The 22,652-nt window shown below is 38.5% G+C and overlaps 1 protein-coding gene across 1 annotated transcript; it reads left to right on the forward strand.

Moving 5' to 3' along the window:
• Positions 1–1,352: 1,352 nt before the first annotated feature.
• Positions 1,353–21,878, forward strand: LOC106086184 (uncharacterized). Its single transcript, XM_013250750.2, has 3 exons — positions 1,353–1,517; positions 16,655–16,738; positions 21,131–21,878. Exons 1-3 carry the CDS (start codon positions 1,472–1,474, stop codon positions 21,289–21,291), a joined length of 291 nt encoding a protein of 96 aa, XP_013106204.1. The 5' UTR covers positions 1,353–1,471; the 3' UTR covers positions 21,292–21,878.
• The last annotated feature ends 774 nt before the right edge of the window (positions 21,879–22,652 follow it).

Raw genomic sequence — 22,652 nt, forward strand, 5'->3', positions numbered from 1 at the left:
CTTTCGACATGGATTTTCTCAATAACAGTGCATCGATGGACTCAATTAACTTTTAGGCGAATAAGCTTCATCAAGGACCAGTGTCCATCGGTGGTATGGTGAATTCAACCGATATCGTAGTTCATTCGTGGGGCTATATTAACCTAGTCATTCCGTTTGTAACATCTCGAAATATTGATCCAGGACCCCATAAAGTATACATATTCTTGATCGATTCGACATTCTGAGTCGATCTAGCCATGTCCGTCCGTCCGTCTGCCGAAATCACGATAGCGGTCGAGCGCGTAAAGCTAGCCGCTTAAAATTTTGGAGATGGAATGGTCAACTCAACCGATATCGTAGTTCATTCATGGGGGCATATTAACCTAGTCATTCCGCTTGTAATATCTCGAAATATTGATCTAGGACTCCATATAGTATATATATTCTTGATCGATTCGACATTCTGAGTCGATCTAGCCATGTGCGTCCGTCCGTCTGTCCAAATCGCGATAGAGGTTGAACGCGTAAAGCTAGCCGCTTAAAATTTTGCACACAAACTTAGTATTGATGCCGGTCGTTGGGGATTGCAAATGTGCCATATCGGTTCAGATTTGAATATAGCTCCCATATAAACCGATCTCCCAATTTGACTTCTTGAGCCCCTGAAAGCCTCAATTTTTGTCCGAATTGGCTCAAAGTTTGCACATGGTGTTTTACTTTGACATCCAACAACTATGCCAAGTAAGGTCCAAATCGGTCTGTAACCTGATATAGCTCCCATATAAATCGATCTCCCGATTTGCTTTCTTGAGCCCCTGGAAGCCGCAATATTTGTCCGATTTGGCTGAAATTGAGCTTGTAGTATTCAGTTATGGCTCCCAACAACTGTGTACTATTCTTGACCCTTACAAGCCGCAATTTTTGCACGATTGGCTGAAATTAAGTACGGTCTAAATTGGTCTATAACCTGATATAGCTCCCATAGAAACCGATCGCTCGATTTTACTTTTTGAGCCCTTACAAACCGAAATTTTTGTCCGATTTATGAAATATGGTCCAAATCAGTCTATAACCTGATATAGCTTCCATGTAAACCGTTCTCGATCATCCTTGTTCGCTTTCTAGAAGCTTTAATTGTTGTTGTTTGGACAGAAATTGGTATGTGGAATCAAATTGTGCCCTACAACAACATTTATTTTATATAAATCGTTAGCAGAATCCATGGTGGTGGGTTCCCAAGATTCGGCACAGCCGAACTTAGCACGCTTTTACCTAGTTAACAATATCTAATCTTATCTCAATGAAGATAAGACTAGGAACGTATACAGCGATAAGAAAATGAAGACACAGAACTGTACGCATATCTAAAGTGCTCAGTATTACAACGACTTTGAATCGGCTACAATTACCGCCAACAAAACGAACGACACATTTTTTATTTAACAAAAAGCAAATTGCAACATTTACCAGTTAATCTATATCATTTAAAATGAAATTGATCAAGAATAGCTCAACAACCCTGGTGATCCTCCTTAGTAAGGCTAAAACTAAATGAATCTAAAACTATCATATCATATAATAGACTGAAGTGACATTCAATATGTGGAGTTAAAATTAATGGAAGCTACCAAAAAGTTACAGGTTTATTTGTGGATGCAGAGTGAAATTAAATAAATACTATAAAATAGACAAATTTAGATTATAGACTTACAGTAATTTACATTTATAGAGTTACATAGGTATTCACAAAATTTAATGTAGATTTGAAATAGTTTTATTTGATCCATTTTTTTTACAGAACTGTCAAGTAAGCCTTATATCAAATCAACATTTAGTTTTGTGAATAAGGCCCTTAATGTATACAACAAAATGCTTTGTGTCATTACAAAATTAAAAAAAATTTTTTGCTTACCAATTTGTGACTTACAAGAACAATGCGGCGATAGAAAACTCTCAAAAGGGGGCTTTTGCTTATCTTAAAGTTATGCCTATGGCAATACTTTCCTCACAAGATAAGATAAGCGAGTTACTCATGGCAAAGTGTACATCTGTATTTTGTATTAATCATCTGTATTTTGTGTTGATGATTCAAACCAAATAAATCGGACAGGAAATTATATTCATAAATAATGAAAGCCAAAACAAGAAAATGTTTGCAAAGGTAACCTGAACGAAGAACTGTAATAACTTAACCGCAATAAACAGAAATAAATGAATGATAACAAGTAAAAACGTTTCGGCCATGCCGAACTTTGGATACCCACCACCAAAGATATAATAATAATCCTATTTTATTATAAACTAGCTGGACAGGGCCTGCTCTGTTGCGGCTTCTTTAACTCTTTAATATCTTTTAAGGGTGGGGACACTTCGCCCTGAATGTGGATATCGAATTCGTACTAATGTAGCCTATGTCCACATATGACGTTGACCGCCTGCGTTCGAATCCTGGAGGAACCTCGAACAAAATTTAAAGCGGTGGTTATCCCCTCTTAATGCTGGCGATATTTGCGAGGTACCATGCCATGAATGGTCATGTACAAAATTCTCCCCAAAGAGGTGTCGCACTGCCGCACGCCGTTCGGACTTGGCTATAAAAAAAGGTCCCTTATCGTTGATAAACTCAATTTGAATCGGAAAGCACTCATTGATGTGTGAGAAGTTTCTCCTGCTCAGTTTCTGGGTAAATTTTTACTCTACTTCCAAATGCCTTTCTTTTGAGTTCCATATTACCGTATTGGAAAATATTTCGGGTTTAGGGGGTATTTCGAGGGTGGTCACTTGGCCATTAAAGTAAATATAAGATTCGTGCTCTACCTTCCGAAACATATCATATGAGTCCCATAATGGCATGATCGGTAAATAAGTTGTGATTGACGGCCAATAAATTTCCACCTCAAATATCTTTTATATAATAAGGAGGTATTTTGGGGTGGGCGGCTCCCCAAACACATGGCTCTATATTGTCGTGATTGGTCGAACAAACGCATTACCAATCTCCGTGATTTGGTATTTTTGGAATTAGTGTAATAAGAAATGCTTTTTGGGGGAGACATTTCGACCTAAATATGGATATCAAATTCGTGTCCACTCCCAAATTCCTTTATTTTGAGCCCCAATGGTAAGAACCATTTGGAGGCTGCTTTGGGGCTGGGGCGGCCACCGGCACTTTGCCCTGGAAATAGATTCGTTCTTTACTTCCAAATACCGTTAATTTGAGCTCCATATTGCTATAGTCGCAAATAAATTTCAGTTTAAGGGGTGATTTGGGGCGTACCCCCAAAATTGGATATCAAATTCGTTTTCTACTCTCAAATACCTTTCATTTGAGGTGCATTTTGCCATAATGGGTCAATTAACCTATTCGACGTATTTTTAGGAGGAAAAGCGCCACCTTGACCTGAACGCAAATTTTAATGTCATATTTTTAATCTAATCCCAAATATCTTTCATTTGAATCCCATATAGCCATGGTCGTCTGATATGCCCATTTTGGGGGTATTTGGGGTGGGTGGTCCATTACATGGACCTAATTTTTTATGCCATATTTGTAATCTACTGAAGGATTCTTTTCATTACTTTTTGATTCTACAAAACAAAAAAACAAACCGAGTCTCATATAGTCATGATGGGTCATATGCCCATTGGGGCTCAAATTACTTCGATCTGATTTTGTATGCCAGATTCGTAATCTACTCCCGAATACCTTTCATTTAAGCCCATATTGATATTGACGACAAATTTGTCTACTTTTAGACATTTTGGAGTTAGGGCAACTTCTTGGGAACCCAATTTTTTATAACATATTCGTGTTCTACCTTTCAATACCTTTCATTTGATATCCATATTGTCATTATCGGTCCACTTTTGATTTTAGTTGGTATTTTTGGGGTAGCGGAGAGGGTCCGCCCCTTCCGATATCAACAAATTATAAAGCACATTTGTCCTTCCTGATCATATTCGTAATCTACTCCCAAATACCTTTCATTTGAGTCCCATATTGTCATGGTCGTCAAATAAACCTATTTTAAGAGGTTTTGGGACTGGGGCGGCCCCTCAGGTACTTAGAATACCTTTTATTTGAATCTCATATTGTCCCGATCGGTCCACTTTCATTTTTGGGTAGAGCTTTTGGGGTAAGGGGGAGGGTCCGCCAACCTCCCGATATCAAAAAATTATATAGCCTACGTTTCCTATGTTTCGAGACCAGCCTACACAATCTGTGAAAATTTCAAGGTAATCGGTTCAGCCGTTTTTAAGTCTATACGAAACAAACACAAATCGAATTTTATATAGCTGGACAGGACCCGCTCCGCTGCGCTTCTTTTACTCTCTTATTTTATGAACACTATGCTGGCATGATCAGCAAAAAGTCCTGTTTGGGGGTGCTGATACGGCCTTTCGGATATTTTACCCCAATGTGGATATTATGTTGGTGCTCTACTCCAAAATTTCTTTCATTTGAGACTTATTTTGGTATGGTCGATAAATATGTACGGTATGGGGGTGTTCTTGGGTGTTAGGTGGACCCCCAAGTATAAGATTCGTGCACTTGCCTTAAATACCTTTCATTTGAGCCTAATATTGTCATTATTGGTTTAAATTTTCATTTGGCGGGCGTTCGGGTGGGGCGGTCGCAAAGTAGTTCCACCAAGAAATAAATTTTTATGTCAGATTTGTACTCTACTTTTAAATACCTTTCATTTGATACCCATATTGCCCAAACCGATAAAAGATTTTTGTTGGGGGTGGGGGACCCTTCGAACACTTTGGGCGATATTTTATGCCAAGTTCGTACTCTACTCTTAAATACCATTCATTAGATACCCATATTGTCCCAATCGGTAAACATGTCCGTCCGGGTGGGTTTTGGGCGTCTGCCCAGGTTAATTGAACCAAAAATTTTATTCCAATTTCGTGTTTTTGGGGTACCATAAGGTGGCATACAAAATTTCGCTCAGTGCACCCATCTCCGAGATCTGGTATTTTATTCAGTTCCCGTGAACTCATATACAAGTAACAGTTTAAGCGAAATTAGGCAAGAAATACGGTTTTTATGGGATTAAGCCCCACAATTAGAAGATCGGTCTATATGACAGCTATATCTCTATAGTCTGATCTGATTCATATTTGGGTCGGATATTTCAACGAAATCGGGGTTTCAGACCCTTAATAGCTATATCTAAATTTCGTCCGATCTTTACAAAATTAAGCTCAGATGGCGGGAGGCTTTAAACAATTCATTGATTCACAGTGAAATCTGATGAAAGAATTAACTTTTATGGGCTTTAGACCTTTTATCGGCAGATCGGTCTATAAAGCAGCTTTATCTAAATATAGTCCGTTCTGAACCATATTTATGTCAGATGTCTTAAGGCCTAAAACTACTCACGGTTTCAAATTTCAGAAAAATCGGATAAAAAATAAAGCATTTATGGGCTCCACCATGTCCGATTTGACCCTTTGAGAACGTTCAAGAACAGCGAGCATAAAAAAGACGTATCTGTGCCAAATTTCAGCTCAATTTTAGAAGGCTGTATGGTGATTACAACAGACGGACGGACTGACACACGGATATCATTTAATCATCTTAGAATATTACGACGATCCGAAATATACAATATATACTTTGTACGGTCGGAAATTAATATTTCGATGTGTTGTAAACGGAATGACTAAATTAATATACCCCCATCCTTCGGTGGTGGGATAATTAGCGATCCGCGTAGAGGTTAACATGTCTGCCTATGACGCTAAGAGCATGGGCTCGAATCCTGGCGAGAACAAACAAGTAAAAGGTTCGGCCGGGCCGAATCTTGGGAACCCACCAACATGGATTCTGCTAAAAATTTATACAAAATAAATTTAGTTAAAGGGCATTATTTTATTCTACATACCAAACTTCTGTAAAACCAGCAAAAACTAAAGCTTCTAGGAACCGAACAAGGATGATCGAGAGACCTGTTTATACGGAAGCAATATCTGGTTAAAGACCAATTCGGACCGTACTTATCACAGTTGTTGGAAGTCATAACTGAACACTACATAAAGGATTTCAGCCAAATCGGACAAAAATTGCGGCTTTCAGAGGCTCCAGAAGTCAAATCGCGAGATCGGTTTACATGGGAGCTATATCAGGTTATAGACCGATTTGGGCCATTAGTGGCATAGATGTTGGAAGTCAAAACGAACACTACATGCAAAAATTCAGCCAAATGGGACAAAGTTTGCGGCTTATAGGGGCTCAAGAAGTGAAATCGGGCGATCAGTTTATATGGGGCTACGTCAGGAGTCAGGAAATTGGTAGTGACTTACCAATTTCGCCAGAATAAGGAAAGGATCACGACCACTGGAAAATTCTCTTTTTATACCCTCCACCATAGAATGGGGGCATAATATTTTTGTCATTCCGTTTGTAACGCTTTGAAATATTCGTCTAAGACCCCATAGGCCACCATAGTGCAGAGGTTACCATGTCCGCCTATGACACAGAACGCCTGGAATCGAATCCTGGGGAGACCACCAGAAAAAGTTTTCAGCGGTGGCTTCCCCTCCTAATGCTGACACATTTATGAGGTACTATGGCATGTAAAAACTTCTCTCCAAAGAGGTGTCGCACTGCCGCATGCCATTCGGACTCGGTTGTAAAAAGGAGGGCCCTTATCATTTAGCTTAAACTTGAATCGGACTGCACTCTTTGATATGTGAGAAGTTTGCCCCTGTTCCTTAGTGGATTGTTAATCGGCAAAATTTGAATTTGAATTTGAAGACCCCATGAAGCCATGTCCGTCCGTCTGTCGAAAGAACGCTAACTTTCAAAGGAGTAAAGCTAGGCGCTTAAAATTGTGCACAAATACTTTTTATCGGTGTAGGTAAGGTAGGATTCTAAATGCGATCATGTTTTGATATAGCTGCCATAAAAACTGTTCTGGGATCTTAACTTCTTGAGCATCTAGAGAGTGTAATTCTTATCCGATTTGGCTGAAATTTGGCATAAGGTGTTTTTTTATAAATTCCAACATCTGTACTAAGTATGGTTCAAACCACACTACCAAAATTAATAATTTCATCAATGCCTCCTGAAATAAATAGCCCTGCCAATTGTCGTGAAAAAAATATTCCAAATATAAAATTCCCTGTAATTCAATTGAATTTGATGCTTATTTTCATGTTCGTGTGTTAGTCAAAACACTATGTTGGAAAAATGTTAATTAAACATCTGTTTTTTTTTTTCTAACTCTCCTCACAATATACGCTCCAAGTTTCCATGGTTAGCTTTATTAATATTTGTACAAAACTTTTATCAAAAGCCGGCAGCCACCACCTTCATTCTACCCATTTTATAGAAAGCCCCATTTGCCATAGAGTTGAAACTCCCCCACCTCAGGGGTTACTGTTGGCCAAACAACTATTAATACAGGGAAGATTGCAAAAATATTTGAATACCACCGCATAGCAGAGCTAAAAAAACCTACGGGACAGAAAACAAACGAGAGGGTGGAAACCCAAACAGGAACTATCCTCTCGCTTATGTGCGATGAACCAAACGCACACACAAACACAAATAGTGAGAGAAATCGTATGAAACTACGAATAATAGTTCCCAGGGAAACCTTATTACAATTAAAACATTCCACGTTTCGTATGGTTTTTATGGCCGATAGACCCGAGCCCGCTCCGCTGCGCCTTCTTTTACTTTATATGGAACAAAAGTTTCCTTGGAATATTTATTTTTGACAATTAAAGAGTTTTTAGTGAAATACCATGCTACGAAAATAGTATATCGCTGGACTAACAGTTTTACAATATAAGTGCCTTTATCTGAATCCCGCATAATCTTTATTGGTCTACGAATTTAAGTTTGGATGTAAGGTGTACTCCATTCTTAAAATACTTCATTTCAGCCCGATATTCTCATGATGTCTGATTTAGTTGTGTTTTCGGGGGAGAGGTGGTCCCCCAGATACTTGGCCCTGAAAAAATATCATCTCTCAAATACAATTTATTTAAACCCCATACTGCCATTGGCTTAGGAGGAGTTAACAGGATAAGGCGTCCCCCAAACACATGGCCCCAAAATAGGTTATCAAATCTCAAATACCTTTCATTTGAGCCACATATTGGCATGGTTTTTTTTCCTGTGGGGATGTTTTGGGAAAGGGGTGATACCCTAAATACATGGTCCTAAATTTGGATATCAAATACGTATTCCATTCCCAAATACCTTTATTTGAGCCCCATATTGCGATGGTCACTAAAAAATTGCTGTATGTTGGGTATTTTGGGAAAGGGGTAGACCCCCAGAAAATTGGTCCCGAAAATGGGTATCAATTCTTGCTCTACCCCCCAAATTCCTATCATTTAAGCTCCACATTGTCATGGTCGGTAAATATGCCCGATTAAGGGGTGTTTTGGGGATTGGGGTGGTCGCCCAAACACTAAGCCCGGAAGATATATCAGTAACGTTCTCTATTCTCATATATCTATATAACATTTATTTGAATCCTATATTGCCATTGCCCTCAAAATTAGATATCAAATTCGTTTTCTAATTGCAAAAGTCAGCAAATATGTTCAGTTTGGGCTTTTGGCCCTAAAAACTATGAATATTTAGTTCTACTCTCTTTAAGACCCAAATTGTCTTGGTGAGCAAATACGTCCTACTTGGGGGTTGTTTTGGTGGTGGGACGTCCGCTAGACAGTTGACCCCTAATGTTGATATCAGATACGTGGTCTACTCCCACATACCTTTAATTTGAGCCCCATATTTCCAAAGTCGGCAAACATGACCGGCTTGGGGGGTGTTTTGTGGGATGGGCGGCCACTCAATGAGTTGGCCTTGAAAATATATATCGGATTCGTGTTCCATTTTAAAAACCCTCTGCTTTATTCCCGAAGACCTTTCATTTGAGCCCCATATTGCTATGGTCGTAACTTTTTCCCCTTTGGGGGATGTTTATGGTGAGAGATGGCCCCCAAACACTTGGTCCCATATTTGGATATCAGATTAGTATTCTACATTCAAATACTTTTAATTTAAACCCCATATTCCCATGGTCACTAAATAAGTCCTGTTTGGGGGTGTTTTGGGAAAGGGGTGGACCGCCAGAAACATGATCCCACATCTAGATATCAGATTCGTATTCTACTCTCAAATACCTTTCACTTGAGTCCCATATTGCCATGATCGGTAAATATGTCCGATTTAGGGGTGTTTTGGGTCTTGGGGTGGTCCCCCTAGCACTTGGTTCGACAATTGGATATCAGATACGTTTTCTTATCCTAAATACCTTTCATTTGAGTCCCATATTGTCATGATTGGTCTAAATAAATGTTTGGTAGGTTTTAGGGTGGGGCAGCCCCCCTAGGTACCCCATCCAAAATTTGTATACCAAATTTTTATTTTTAGGGTCTATATGAGAGCACACAAAATTTCGCTTAAATCGCACCGCCCATCTCCGAGATCTGGCGTTTCTGAAAATTAGAGTAAGGGGAGGGTCCACCTCCCCTTCAGATATCAAAAAATGTAGTACCCTATTTTCACCACGGGGCCATTATGCACCATCTGTGAAAATTTTAAGAAAATCGGTTCAGCCGTTTTTGAGTCTATAAGGAACACACAAACATACAAACAAACAAACAAATCTACAAACAAACACAAATTGATTTTTATATATAAGATAAATTGAGTTGAAGGGCATAACCATACCCTCCACCATAGGATGCGGGGTATACTAATTTCGCCTTTCCGTTTGAAACACCTCTAAGATCCCATAAATATTCTTGATCGTCATGACATTTTAAGTTGAACTAGCCAAGTCCATCCGTCTGTCTGTGCGTCAGACCGTCTGTCAAAAGCACGCTAACTTTTGAAGTAGTAAAGCTAGACGCTTCAAATTTCGCACAAATATTTTCTATTGGTGTAGGTTGGTTTGGAATGGAAATGGGCCAAATTGGTCTATGTTTTGATATCGCTGCCATATAAACCGATTTTGGGTCCTGACTTCTTGAGCCACTAGATGGCGAAATCCACATTCGATTTGGCTGAAACTTTGCATGAATTGTTTTGTTATGATTTCCAACAACTGTGCCAAGTATGGTTCAAATCGGCCCATAACCTCATATAGCTGCCATATAAACCGATTGGTGTTTTGACTTCTTAAGCCTCTAGAGGGCACAGTTCTTATGCGATTTAGCTGAAATGTACTACGGCTTCTCCCATGATCTTCAACATAAGTGTTCAAAATGGTCTTAATCGATTTATAGCCTGATACAGCTCCCATATAAACCGATTCCCCGATTATGCTACTTGAGCCCCTACAAGGCACAATTCTTATCCGAATGGACTGAATTATTTGCCAATGACTTTTACTATTGCCTTCAACATTCAATTGACTTATGGTCCGAATCGGACTGTAATTTGATATATCTCCGATAGCATAACAATGTACCCATTATTGTTTGTTTGCCTAAAAAGAGATACTTCGCAAAGACTTCGACAAATGTGATCCATGGTGGATTCGGCCCGGCCGAACTTAGTGCGCTCTTACTTGTTTTATTCTACATACCAAGCTTCTGTCAAACCAGAAATAGTTAAAGCTTTTAGGAACCGAACAAGGTTAATCGAGAGACCGGTTTATATGGGATCTATAACAGGCTAAAGACCGATTTGGACAGTACTAAGCACGGTTGTTGGAAGTCATAACAGAGCACTATGGGCAAATTTTAGCTATTTAAATCGGACGAAATTGCGGGTTCCAGGGGCTCAAGAAGTCAAAACGGAAGTTCGGTTTATATGGGAGCTATATCTAAATCTGAACCGATATGGCCCAGTTGCAATCTCCAATGACCTACATCAATATAAAGTATCTAGGCAAAATTTCAAGCGGCTAGCTTTACGCGTTCGATCGCTATCGTGATTTCGGCAGACGGAAGGACGGACGGACATGTCTAGATCGACCCAGAACGTCGAGAAGATCAAGAATATATCTACTTTATGGGATCTTAGACGAATATTTCGAGGTGTTACAAACGAAATGACTAGATTAGTATGCCCCCATCCTATGGTGGTGGGTATAATAAGTTATGTGTGCAAAGTTTTAGCTTAATGATTTCATTTTGAAAGACTGTACTGCGTGATTACCACCGAGAGATGTACTGACAATGCTTGATCGTCTTTGAATTCTACGCAATTTTAGAATATTTATACTTTTTAGGGTTGCTATTGATTATTTTGATATGTTACAAACGAAACTTATTATTAAGTTAGTTTACCATGCTATCAAATCTTGATGGGTATACAAATATGCTTCATGCATACAAGCCACGGCTTCGCGGGGATTATTTGTTATGTATGGAAACAATTTGTTACTCAATAAAATTCAAATTGAAACTGAAAAAATGTCACGGACATACGTTTAAGATGTTCCTTCCATGTTTATGAAAAATACAATTGTCATCTGCTCTCTTAAAAAATTCAACAGATATTGAATTTCATAGCAATGCTATCAAACACTGTATCGTACAAGGAAATTTGACTTCCGGTCGTTATGGTAAATGTTTTTGTTATTTTATTTTTTTTTTCAATTTCCAACACTTATAGTTTTGTTTGAGAATTGTTCGTTATATTATGTTACCCAGATTCCTGACGCAATTTTAGCAGGTTAAACAAACATATCCTGCCACTAATTAAGTTGTGATTAATTAAGGTGCTTCATCATGCATGCGAGTGCGAGAACGACGCACACGTCCTATGTGTGCAATACTCACCCATTTGTCTATACTACGAATAGGAAGTGTGAGTGCTTGTGTGTGTGTGTGTATGGCAGTGTATATGTATGTATGCGAAGTCATTATGGCATGTGGTATATAAGTACACACATATATTCATATATCACATATATACAGGATATAAGTTGGAGTTTATTTACAGTGGCCCTTGCAATAACGTATGCTTGGAAACGGAAATAATTGAACTGCCAAATATCATGCATATCGTGGAAATTATTCGGCGTTAAAATATAATCATATTTGTAGGTGATTGTAATCGGGTTAGTTTAACGGCAAAACATTCATTTACTTTGTATTTATTCATGCAAATAATTGCAAACGAGGATGTTGTAAGGGCATCGAAAAATGAGGCGCTGGAATTATGAATCGCATTTTATTTTTTTGGTTGTGAAGCATAAAATGACTTGGAATTTGTACTTAGGTTAGGTGAGACTAAAGCGTCTTGGAGGCCACCAAAGCGCAGAGGTTTGCATGTCCGCCTATGACGCTGAACGCCTGGGTTCGAATCGTGGCAAGACAATCAGAAGAAAAGTTGAAAGCGGTAGTTTTCCCCTCCTTATGCTGGCAACATTTGTAAGGTACTATGCTATGTAAAAACTTCTCCCCAAGGAGGTGTCGGACTGCGGCATGCCGTTCGGACTCGGCTATAAAAAGAAGGCCCCTTATCATAGAGCTTAAACTTGAATCGGACTGCACCCATTGAAGGAATGTTCATGGGTGAAAATTTAAAATAGCGGCATTCTACAATCAGGCTCTCTTTGATATTTTGGTCCATACTTAGAGAACGCTAATGACCCACTTACTCTTCGTAAAGTTATTCACACTCGAATTCATTGCGTTTACATTGTACCATCTCACGCATTCCGTGACCGGATATGCAGGCGGAGGTCAGGCATCCGGCAGCTGAACTCGGACTTCAGTCACCTATGGCAGTGTAGCAGTAACTACAATAATTAAAAGAAAAGTACTAGGTTGTTCAATCGTCAATTTATTGAGCATTCCGAGAATGAAGACAAGAGTTATTCTTCGCATTCTACTACGTCTACAAAATGGCCAGAGTTAAGTCTTTAAAGCTTTATCAAGACAACGCACTGTGGGAGAAAATCGAAAAAAAACTTGTAAAAAATACGCCATTTGAGAACGGGTAGAGAAATCTCTTTGAAATTTGGAATGGATGGAGCTGAGGTGTTAGAAATTCAAAATTTCAGGGCCTAGGTGGTCTAAGCTCGTCTTAGCAGGCCCCTCAAATTGGTCACCTCGGAATTTCGAAAAATTGATCGGGCTGCCAAATCTTCATTTGTGGTCAATTATGGGTTGATTAACAGCAACATTATAATCATTGTAGTATATCAACCATCAATTATAAGAGACGTTTGAATGAAGCTTTTTTCCAAAAAAAAAAAAAAAAACTAAAAACAAAAATCATCTATGTATGCTCAAATGAAGGCATCATAATCTTTTTTGTTACGATTGTTTCACGAGAATTCAAAGCTATGTAGGTGATATGCGGATGGCGCCCATAAAGTATGAATAGCAAGCTTAACTTCAATGAAATCCGATCTCTTTGACACACCTTTAGACAATAGATCATATCTCTATGGCGTACGTTCACAATCGTGCCTGATTAATTGATCCAATTAGGGGCTGATGGATTATCGGTAAAAGGCAAATAGTTGTCTTTGATTTATTGCTGCTGCCTCGACTTGTCTCATTTGAGTGGCACGGCCATTAAATATAGATAGAGGAAAAAGAAGATAAGATTCAATTCATATTAAAATGTGAATGCGTTAAAAAATGTGTTCATTTTTAGGACCATAAATCTATGACAACATATATTGCAATACGAGTTTTGCTCAGGCAATATTGGAAAAAGATTTGCCGATCTAAATTCTCAAATACCAACTAATAAGGGCTCACAAAAACCGATATTAAGTTTTGACTTCTTGAGCCCAGATTTCAACAAGTATCCTAGAAGCTGATCTCCAAAGTTCTTCTAGGCCAAACTTAATGCCTATTTATCTGAGATCGCATAAAGTATGTGTGTATATATTGGGTTGCCCAAAAAGTAATTGCGGATTTTTTAAAAGAATGTAAATGCATCTTTAATAAAGCTTAGAATGAACTTTAATCAAATATACTTTTTTACACTTTTTTTCTAAAGCAAGCTAAAAGTAACAGCTGATAACTGACAGAAGAAAGAATGCAATTACAGAGTCACAAGCTGTGAAAAAATTTGTCAACGCCGACTATATGAAAAATCCGCAATTACTTTTTGGGCAACCCAATATATTTTCGATCGTCGAGACATTCTGAGTCGATTGACACATGTCCTTCCGCCCGTTCGTAAGAGAAATCACTTAAGCGTTCGAACGAATGAAGGTGTCCGCCTGAAATTTTGCATGAACTGTTCTTATTGATTTACTAGCTGAACCGGGCCCGATCCGCTGCGTTTTCTTTTACATTATATGGAACAAAATTATCCTTTGAATACTTTTTTTCGTGAAATACCATGCTACGAATAGTATATGCATAACGCTTGACTAACAGTATAACAATGTAAGTGACTTTATCTGAATTCCATATGATCTTTATTTGACCACGAATTCACTCGGAGGGTTTAATGCCATTCTAAAAAGACTTTGTTTCCGCCCGACATTCTCATGATGTCCGATTAAGAAGTGTTTTCGATTAAGGAGTGTTTTCCCCTAGACACTTGGCCCTGTGATCTTGTGAAAAATGTTATTTATTTAAACCCCATATTGCCATTGGTTTAATTAGAGCTTATAGAGTGAGGCGTCCCCCTAACATTTGGCCCCAAAATTGGTTATCAAATTAGTTTTCTAATCTCAAATACCTATCATTTGAGTCACATATTGGCATGGTCGGCTAATTTTTACCCTATGGGGGGTTTATGGGGTAAGAGCTGTGTCCCAAATACTTAATCCCACATTTGGATATTCGTATTCTACAATCGGACCAAATTTAGAAATGGCTGCCATATAGATGAAGTCTTGGGACCATAAAAGGAGCATTTATCGGCCGATTTCGCCGAAATTTGGGATAGTGAGTTGTTTTAGGCCAGTCGACATCCATCCTCAATTTGGCCCAGGTCGGCTCAGATTTGGATATAGCTGCCATATAAACCAATCTCTTGATTTAAATTCTTAACCCCATAAAAGGCGCATTTATAAACCGATTTCGCTGAACACCTGTGTCAAGTTGGATTCAAATCTGTTTATAACCTGATATAGCTCCGATATAAAGCGTTCTCCCGATTTGATTTCTTGAACCCTTACCAGCCGCAATTTTTGTCCGATTTGGCAGACATTTTGCATGTGGTGTTCTGTTATAACTTTCAACAACTGTTCCAATTACGGTCCCAATAGGTCTATAACCTGATATAGCTCCCATATAAACCGATCTCCCGAATTGACTTCTTGAGCCCTTACAAGCCGCAATTTTTGTCCGATTTGGCTGAAATTTCGCTTGTAGTGTTCTATTGTGATTTCCAACATTCTATTGTGACTTCTTGAGTTACTGTTACGACTTTCATCAACTGTGCCAAGTAGGGTCCGAATCGATCCATTACTTGATATAGCTCCCATATAAACCTATCTGCCGATATGATTTCTTGAACTCTCACAAGCCGCAATTTTTGCCGATTTAACTAAAAATTTGCATGTGGTGTTCTATTATGGTCTCCAACAGCTGTGCCAAGTAGGGTCCGAATCGGTCTATAACCTGATATAGCTCCCAAATAAACCGATCTCCCGATTTGACTTCTTGAGTCCTTACAAGCGGCACTTTTTGTCCCATAAGGCTTTTGCATATAGTGTTCTGTTATAACTTCCAACAACTGTGCCAAGTACGGTCCGATTCGTCCTATAACCTGATATAGCTCCCATATATACTGATCTCCCGATTTGACGTCTTGAACCCTTTCAAGGCGCAATTTTTGTCCGATTTGGCTAAAATATTGCGCGCGGTGTTCCGTTACAACTTTCAATAACTGTGTTAAGTACGGTCCGAATCGGTCTATAACCTGGTATAGCTCCCATATAACCGGTCTCCCGATTTGACTTCTTGAGTGCTTACAAGCCGCAATTTTTGTCCGATTGGGCTGAAATTTTGCAAAAGTTGTTCGGTTTTGACTTCCAACAACTGTGCCAAATCAGTCTATAACCTGATAACGCTCCTTGTAAACCGGCTCCTCGATTATCATTGTTCGGTTCCTAAAAGTTCTAATATTTGGTGGTTTCACAGAAGTTTGGTATTTGTAGAATAAAATTATGCTAAATTTATTTTGTATAAATTTTTAGCAGAATTCATGGAGGTGGGTTCCGAAGATTCGGCCAAGCCGAACTAAGCACGTTTTAACTTTGTTTCTTTAAGTTCAATGTGTTTATACCACTTACTTTGAGATGACTGTAATGCATTATAAATATGTATATCGTTAAAATCTTTCCCAAGCCCTTTGTGTTATGCCTTGTGTACTGTGACCAATGCCTGTGCATAGTTGGGGCAAAATAAGCAACTCATGTGGACATAATTACATACACTTATGGAATATTTTTTGCATGCAACAACTTTGAATATACCAAACTATCGCATATTTTGCCTTTCGAGACACCAGCTGCATTGTTGTACATCCTGTATTTAAATATCATTAAAAAGTTGTTTTCCTGGTTTCTTATTTTTGGCTTCACTTTATGATTTTGTTTGTCTCTCTTTCTTGCGGTTGGAGACGAATTTGCTGAAAACACTATTGTTTACTCTAACCAGACGAATACCGATAATATTTTTTTCTCCGTACATAACTTTACGTTTATCAATTGTTTTTAATTTTTTTTCCTTTTTTCTCTTTCTTTGTTTTTATTTTTAGTTATATTTACCTGCTGCACCCAGGAAACGGAAGGATTGCGTCGGGTGATGCGTGGTCGTCGAACACTGACACGCAGATATTTCTGTAAGTACAAAGGGGGGAAATGAGTTAGCTACTAAGGGTTTAATATGAGGCGGTAAGAGAATGAGTGTTGTTTATTAAAAAAAAGGTTTTCAATTATTAGAAAATTTATATATAATTCTTCAACATTAATGACATTAATAGCAATAGCGAAACATGAAGGATAATTCAAGGATTTCTAATTCCCGCATATACATATATGAGGAAGCTAGGTAAGGTCAGATAGACAGGAACCCATGTCTAAAGAAGATCGGCAATGCTTGTAAGCCTCGTTAGCTAAAGAAATAGACATTTTGGCGTTTGTCGATTCCTCCAGAGATTTGCTGATATGCCAACAATCCTTTAGCACTATTACATAGGAAATTACTGCTTATTACGATATTGAAAATTCTCCCTTGAGTAGAAAATTCAGGGGAAATAGTCGGAGACTGCAAGAGCTTGGAAATGGAGGTATTCCTTCAGTAAATAGAAACACTGAAATTGTTTCAAGCAAAAACAGACAGCGTTATGTATGGGTATTCCACATTCCCCTCTCAAAAGAGACCAGAGCCTTTTGGGCGGTGGTCTCTGCGATAACAGCCCAAAAGGTATTGCTTAGACAGCATGTAGTTATATCTTCGCACTGGTAGGATCTTTATCTCCTGATAGAGGTGGTGCACATGGAACTGAGGACACAGCCCGTCGCAGTTCGAAGGGCGGCATTCTGACAGATCTAAATATTATTCCACTGTGTTTTACAAAACAGACGAGGCCCAACTGGCGCTCCATAACTTGCCACAAACCAGTCAATTGTTTTGTACGTTGTCAACAAAGTTTCTTTGTTAGCACCCCAAGTGCTGCCGGCAAGTGACTTGAGGACCTTGCTTCTACTTTTGACTTTATCGAAAATTGCTGTGGCATGTGGGGTGAATGTTTAAGAGTTATCAAATATGAACCCAGGTATTTTTTCTCCATCTACCATCACCATCAGTTCAATGTGGCTGAAGATTTGTTCTCTTGCAGTGAAATATGAGACAAGTTCGTTTATCCTTTAATTCCACAAATGATTGGTGACCACACAGATAATTCGCGACCCTGCGTTTCCGGCCTGGCTGGAGGGACGTGTTGGCGATGTCCTCAAATAGTTTGCCGAATGCCTTCGGTAGGTACAGTGCCACGAGGACCATTCTATCACATGGCCCGGGCTAATTGAAGCCTCGACAAATGTGTGCGGTGATTTCATGCAAAGCAGTTGTTGTGCTATGCAATCTTCAAAATTGATACTGCCTATATATATATACATTTACTTATATACAAGCGCCCTATCCGAAATTTGGATACCAATTTTTTTTTTTTTTTTTTGAATATTAAAAGGAAAATTTTCAGCTATTATCTTTTTGGCAACACTGGTTTAAACAGCTCACGCACGTTTCGTGTTTTGTTTCATTGTCAAACATCTTCAGTTGTGACTATAATTTAACCATAAATCGTCTTACAAACGAACAACGCTTCCAAATTATTGAATTTTATTATGAAAATGCGTGCTCTGTTAGAAAAGTTCAGCGCGCTTTCCATTTTACAACGAAGCTAATTTTTGGCTCAATACAGAATTGTCGATTTTGGAGTAAAAATCAGCCAGAACCATTGCAAGAGCTACCAATGTATCCAGAAAAAGTCACAGTTTTGTGCAGTTTAGGCTGGTGGCATCATTGGACCCATCTTCTTCAAAGATGATGCGAATCGTAACGTAACTGTGAATGGTGAGCGCTATCGTGAGATGATATCCAACTTTTTTTGCCCAAAATGCAAGAGCTTGACTTGCATGACATATGGTTTCAACAAGACGGTGCCACACGCCACACACCTCGCGTAACAATTGACTTATTGAGAGGCGAGTTCGGTGAACAATTTATTTCACGTTCGGGACCTGTCAATTGGCTGCCTAGATCGTGTGATTTAACGCCTTTAGACCATTATTTGAGGGACTATGGTGAAGCTCATGTCTATACAGACAAGCCAGCTTCAATTGACGCATTGGAAGACAACATTGAAGTATTTATTCGTGAGATACCGGCCGAAATGTCACTGTCAACATTTGCATGAAATAATGAACCGTACTATCGATTCACTTAACGATTTGAAGCATTTTTCTGAATTGTATGTGTTACTTTGAAAAACTTTCCTATAGCTCTTAAAAAATCACACTTTATAAGAGAGCACACACAATTTCGCCTAAATCGCACCACCCATCTCCGAGATCTGGCGATTCTGAAAATAAGGGCAAGCGGGAGGTTCCGCCCCCCCCTCAGGTATCAAAAAATATAGTATCCTATTTTCACCACGGGTCCATTCTGCACCATATGTGAAAATTTCATGAAAAGAAGCTCAGCTGTTTTTGACTCTATATCGAATATACATACAAGCAAGTCCATTTTTTTTTAGAAATTTTGCCTTTTGTGAAAATTTCTTAGAATTCGAAAAATTGTTGATAGGAATTTTCTCTTTAAATTAACCATTTTGAAATTTTCTCCATTATTTTTTATACCTACCACCATAGGATGGGGGTATACTAATCTAGTCATTCCGTTTGTAACACCTCGAAAATTTGATCTAGGACCCCATAAAGTATATAAATTCTTGATAGTCTCGACATTCTGAGTCGAACTAGCTATGTCCGTCCGGCCGACTGTCGAAATTACGATAGCGGTCGAACGCGTAAAGCTAGCCGCTTGAAGTTGTGCCAAGTACGGTCCAAATCGGTCAAGAACCTAATAAAGGTCCCATATAAACCGATCTGCGGATTTGACTTCTTGAGCCCCTGGAAGCCGCAATTTTTGTCTGATTTGGCTGAAATTTTTCACATGGTGTTGTGTTATGACTTCCAAGCACTGTGCCAAATACGGTTGAAATCGGTTTATAACCTGATATAGCTCCCATAAAAACCGATCTCCCGACCAGACTTCTTGAGCCCCTGAAAGCCTCAATTTTCATCCAATTAAGCAGAAATTTTGCACATAGTGTTCTGTTATGACTTCCAATATCTGTGTCAAGTACGGTCCATATCGGCCAAGAACCTGATATAGCTCCCATATAAACCGATCTCCCGATTTGACTTCTTGAGCCTCTGGAAGACGCAAATTTTGTCTTATTTGGCTGAAATTTTGCTCATAGTGTTGTGGTATGACATTCAACTGTGCCAAGTACGGTCTATATTGGTCTATAACCTGATATAACTTCCATATAAACCGATCTCCCGATTTGATTTCCTGAGTCTCTGTTATGACTCCCAATAATGTTATGAATACCAATAACTCGAGGCCTTACAAGCCTCGAATTTTATCCAATTTAACTGAAATTTTGCATATAGCGTTTTGTTATGACTCTCAACAACTGTGTCGTGTACGATCCAAAAACGGTCTATTACCAGATATAGCTCTCTTATTTAGCAGAATCTATTACCTCGCTTTTACTTGTTTTTCTTCTTTCGAAGGAAAGTTTTTTATATTGACACTATTCAAAACTTTTTCTTTTGTTATGTCAATGCACACCCAAAATAAAAACTTGATACATTTGCCTTGCGACCACAATTTCATTACTGAGATGCCATTTCCAAGTTGCAAACAAAAAAAAAGTAGCAACAAAACGGAAGTATTTTGTATTGTCGATTGACCTTATTTGGCTTTGCAAATGTTGGCTAACTGATTTTCACTTCCTTCACTCTTTTGCATGCAATTCAACACAAAAATTCCCAGAACGGGTATTGCTGTGTCATTTTTGCATTTTTTTTTTGACTGGAAAAAACTACCCCAAAACAACTTTTTAAATTGCATTCATAAGTTTCGAAACCAATTTAGACAATTTTATTATTACCATTTCTGAAGCAATTTTGTTTCTTTGTTGTGTGTGTATGTGTGTGTGTAACGTTATGGAATCCTTAAACATTCCTTTGACAAAATATTTATGCTAGTTTTTTGCTTGATTTTTATAACCACCAGCGTTGTAGGGGCGGTTTAGTTAGTTTGTGGAACCTTGAATCTCAGAAAGTCCAACATTATAGGACTATCTTGTATTGTTGTCTAGGCAACAAAACGCTTGTGCTGAAAATATATCAAATCTATGGTTTTCTATTCTCCATATCTCTGTATATAAGTTTCGCAATTAGTCTATAGTCATGAGTATTCAAAAGTCCTTCTATTCCTTCGAAACACCCTTTGTATATGTCCTATTTCAATATTTTGTTATTTGTTTGCTAGAAAATGACAACCAGTGCAAAACTCCTAGAATTGTACACACATCCACACTAAACTTTAAACATTTCCTTTTCTTTATTTCCCCCCTCCCTCCTTTAACGCTACTGTCTTTCCCCGCTACTCTTCAATCCAACTCATCGTCTTCGCCATTGTGCGGTGTATGCAGCTGGCTTGGCCATACCCGGTTGGGCACTTGTTACGCTGATTGGTATTAGTGAACTTTTGCTTGGAGCCGTACTTTACTTTGTCCTCTACAAATTCGTTCTTACGAAGGACTATGAACCGACCACAAATACGTATGCACCAGCAGCAACAAATGAGGTATAAATGGTGTGTGGGTGAGGGGCAGTTGCAGCATGTAAGTTAAGTAGTAAGAGATGGTAAACGAATAGCGGGCGGTTGGTGGTGGCACTGAATGGAAATACAGACCACAAATAGAAATACAGATAGACAGACGAAGGACAACTCAATACAGTAGCAGTTATAGCAGCATCAGCAGAATCAACATCCAACACATAGAAAAGAAGGATCTAAGCAATATCATCAGCATGTCCTGCTGTAAACTCTGAAACATTTTAGCCAAACAAACACAAAGAGCATTGAGATAATAAAACCAGCAGCAGCGACCAAAAACCAAAAGCAGACAGTAACACCATGCTCTGTAAGGACCTTTTAAGCCGAAAACCAAAAAAAAAAAAACATCACAATAATAACAAAGCCCATCCTCCCCACTTCTATAAACCATCACACCGACGTCGGCAATACCAGTAATGCAACAGAATGAGAAGACTACGACAACAAAGACAAAAAAAATATAAAACTATTTTATTAAAAATAACAAACAGCAAAACTTTGTCAACTTTTTATGTGTTTGTTGCTTTTTTTTTATCCATTGACATAGAAACGTACTTCCATTTGAGATCTAAGATCTTTTACATTGGATGTGTGTCTTCATTTCTATATTTTATATGTTTGTATTTTTTTATATATAAAATGTTGTAATAAAAACTGGCGGCAATAATAACACCACATACTATCAGATGATACAAAAGGTAGGTTTGATGCGGAAAAAATGTAAATTTTTACACGGTATATAATGCTTTAGTTTAAAGTACCAAACGATAGTAAAACTAGGCGAATGCTAATTGATTAGCCAAGCAGCTGAAAAAGAGCAAAAAACAAGTAAAAAATCATAAAGTTCGGCCGGGCCGAACTTTGGATACCCACCACCTCGGGTATATATGAAAACCCATTTTCGTCACAATCCAGTGAAAATTGGATAACTTATGGACCCAAATTCGGCACGGATATGGAGTGGTCTAATAAATATAAGTCACTGTTGAATTTTGTATTTCAAATTTCAACAAAATCGAGTAAGAAATAAAGCTTTTATGAGTTTCAGACCCTTAATCGGCACATCGGTCTATATGACAGCTATATCTAAATACTGTCCGATCTTTACCATATTTGGATCGGATGGCGGGTGGCCTAAAACAGCTAACTGTTTCAAATTTCAGCGAAATCCGATAAAAAATAAAGCTTTAATCGCTTCAGACCCTTTATCGGGATATCGGTCTGTATGGCAGCTATATCTAAATATAATCCGATCCGAACCATATTTATAACGGATGTCGGGAGAACTAAGACTACCCACTGTTTCAAATTTCAGCAAAATCGGGCTTTTATGG

The sequence above is a fragment of the Stomoxys calcitrans genome, chromosome 1 (assembly GCF_963082655.1).
Source record: "Stomoxys calcitrans chromosome 1, idStoCalc2.1, whole genome shotgun sequence".
Taxonomy (NCBI): domain Eukaryota; kingdom Metazoa; phylum Arthropoda; class Insecta; order Diptera; family Muscidae; genus Stomoxys; species Stomoxys calcitrans.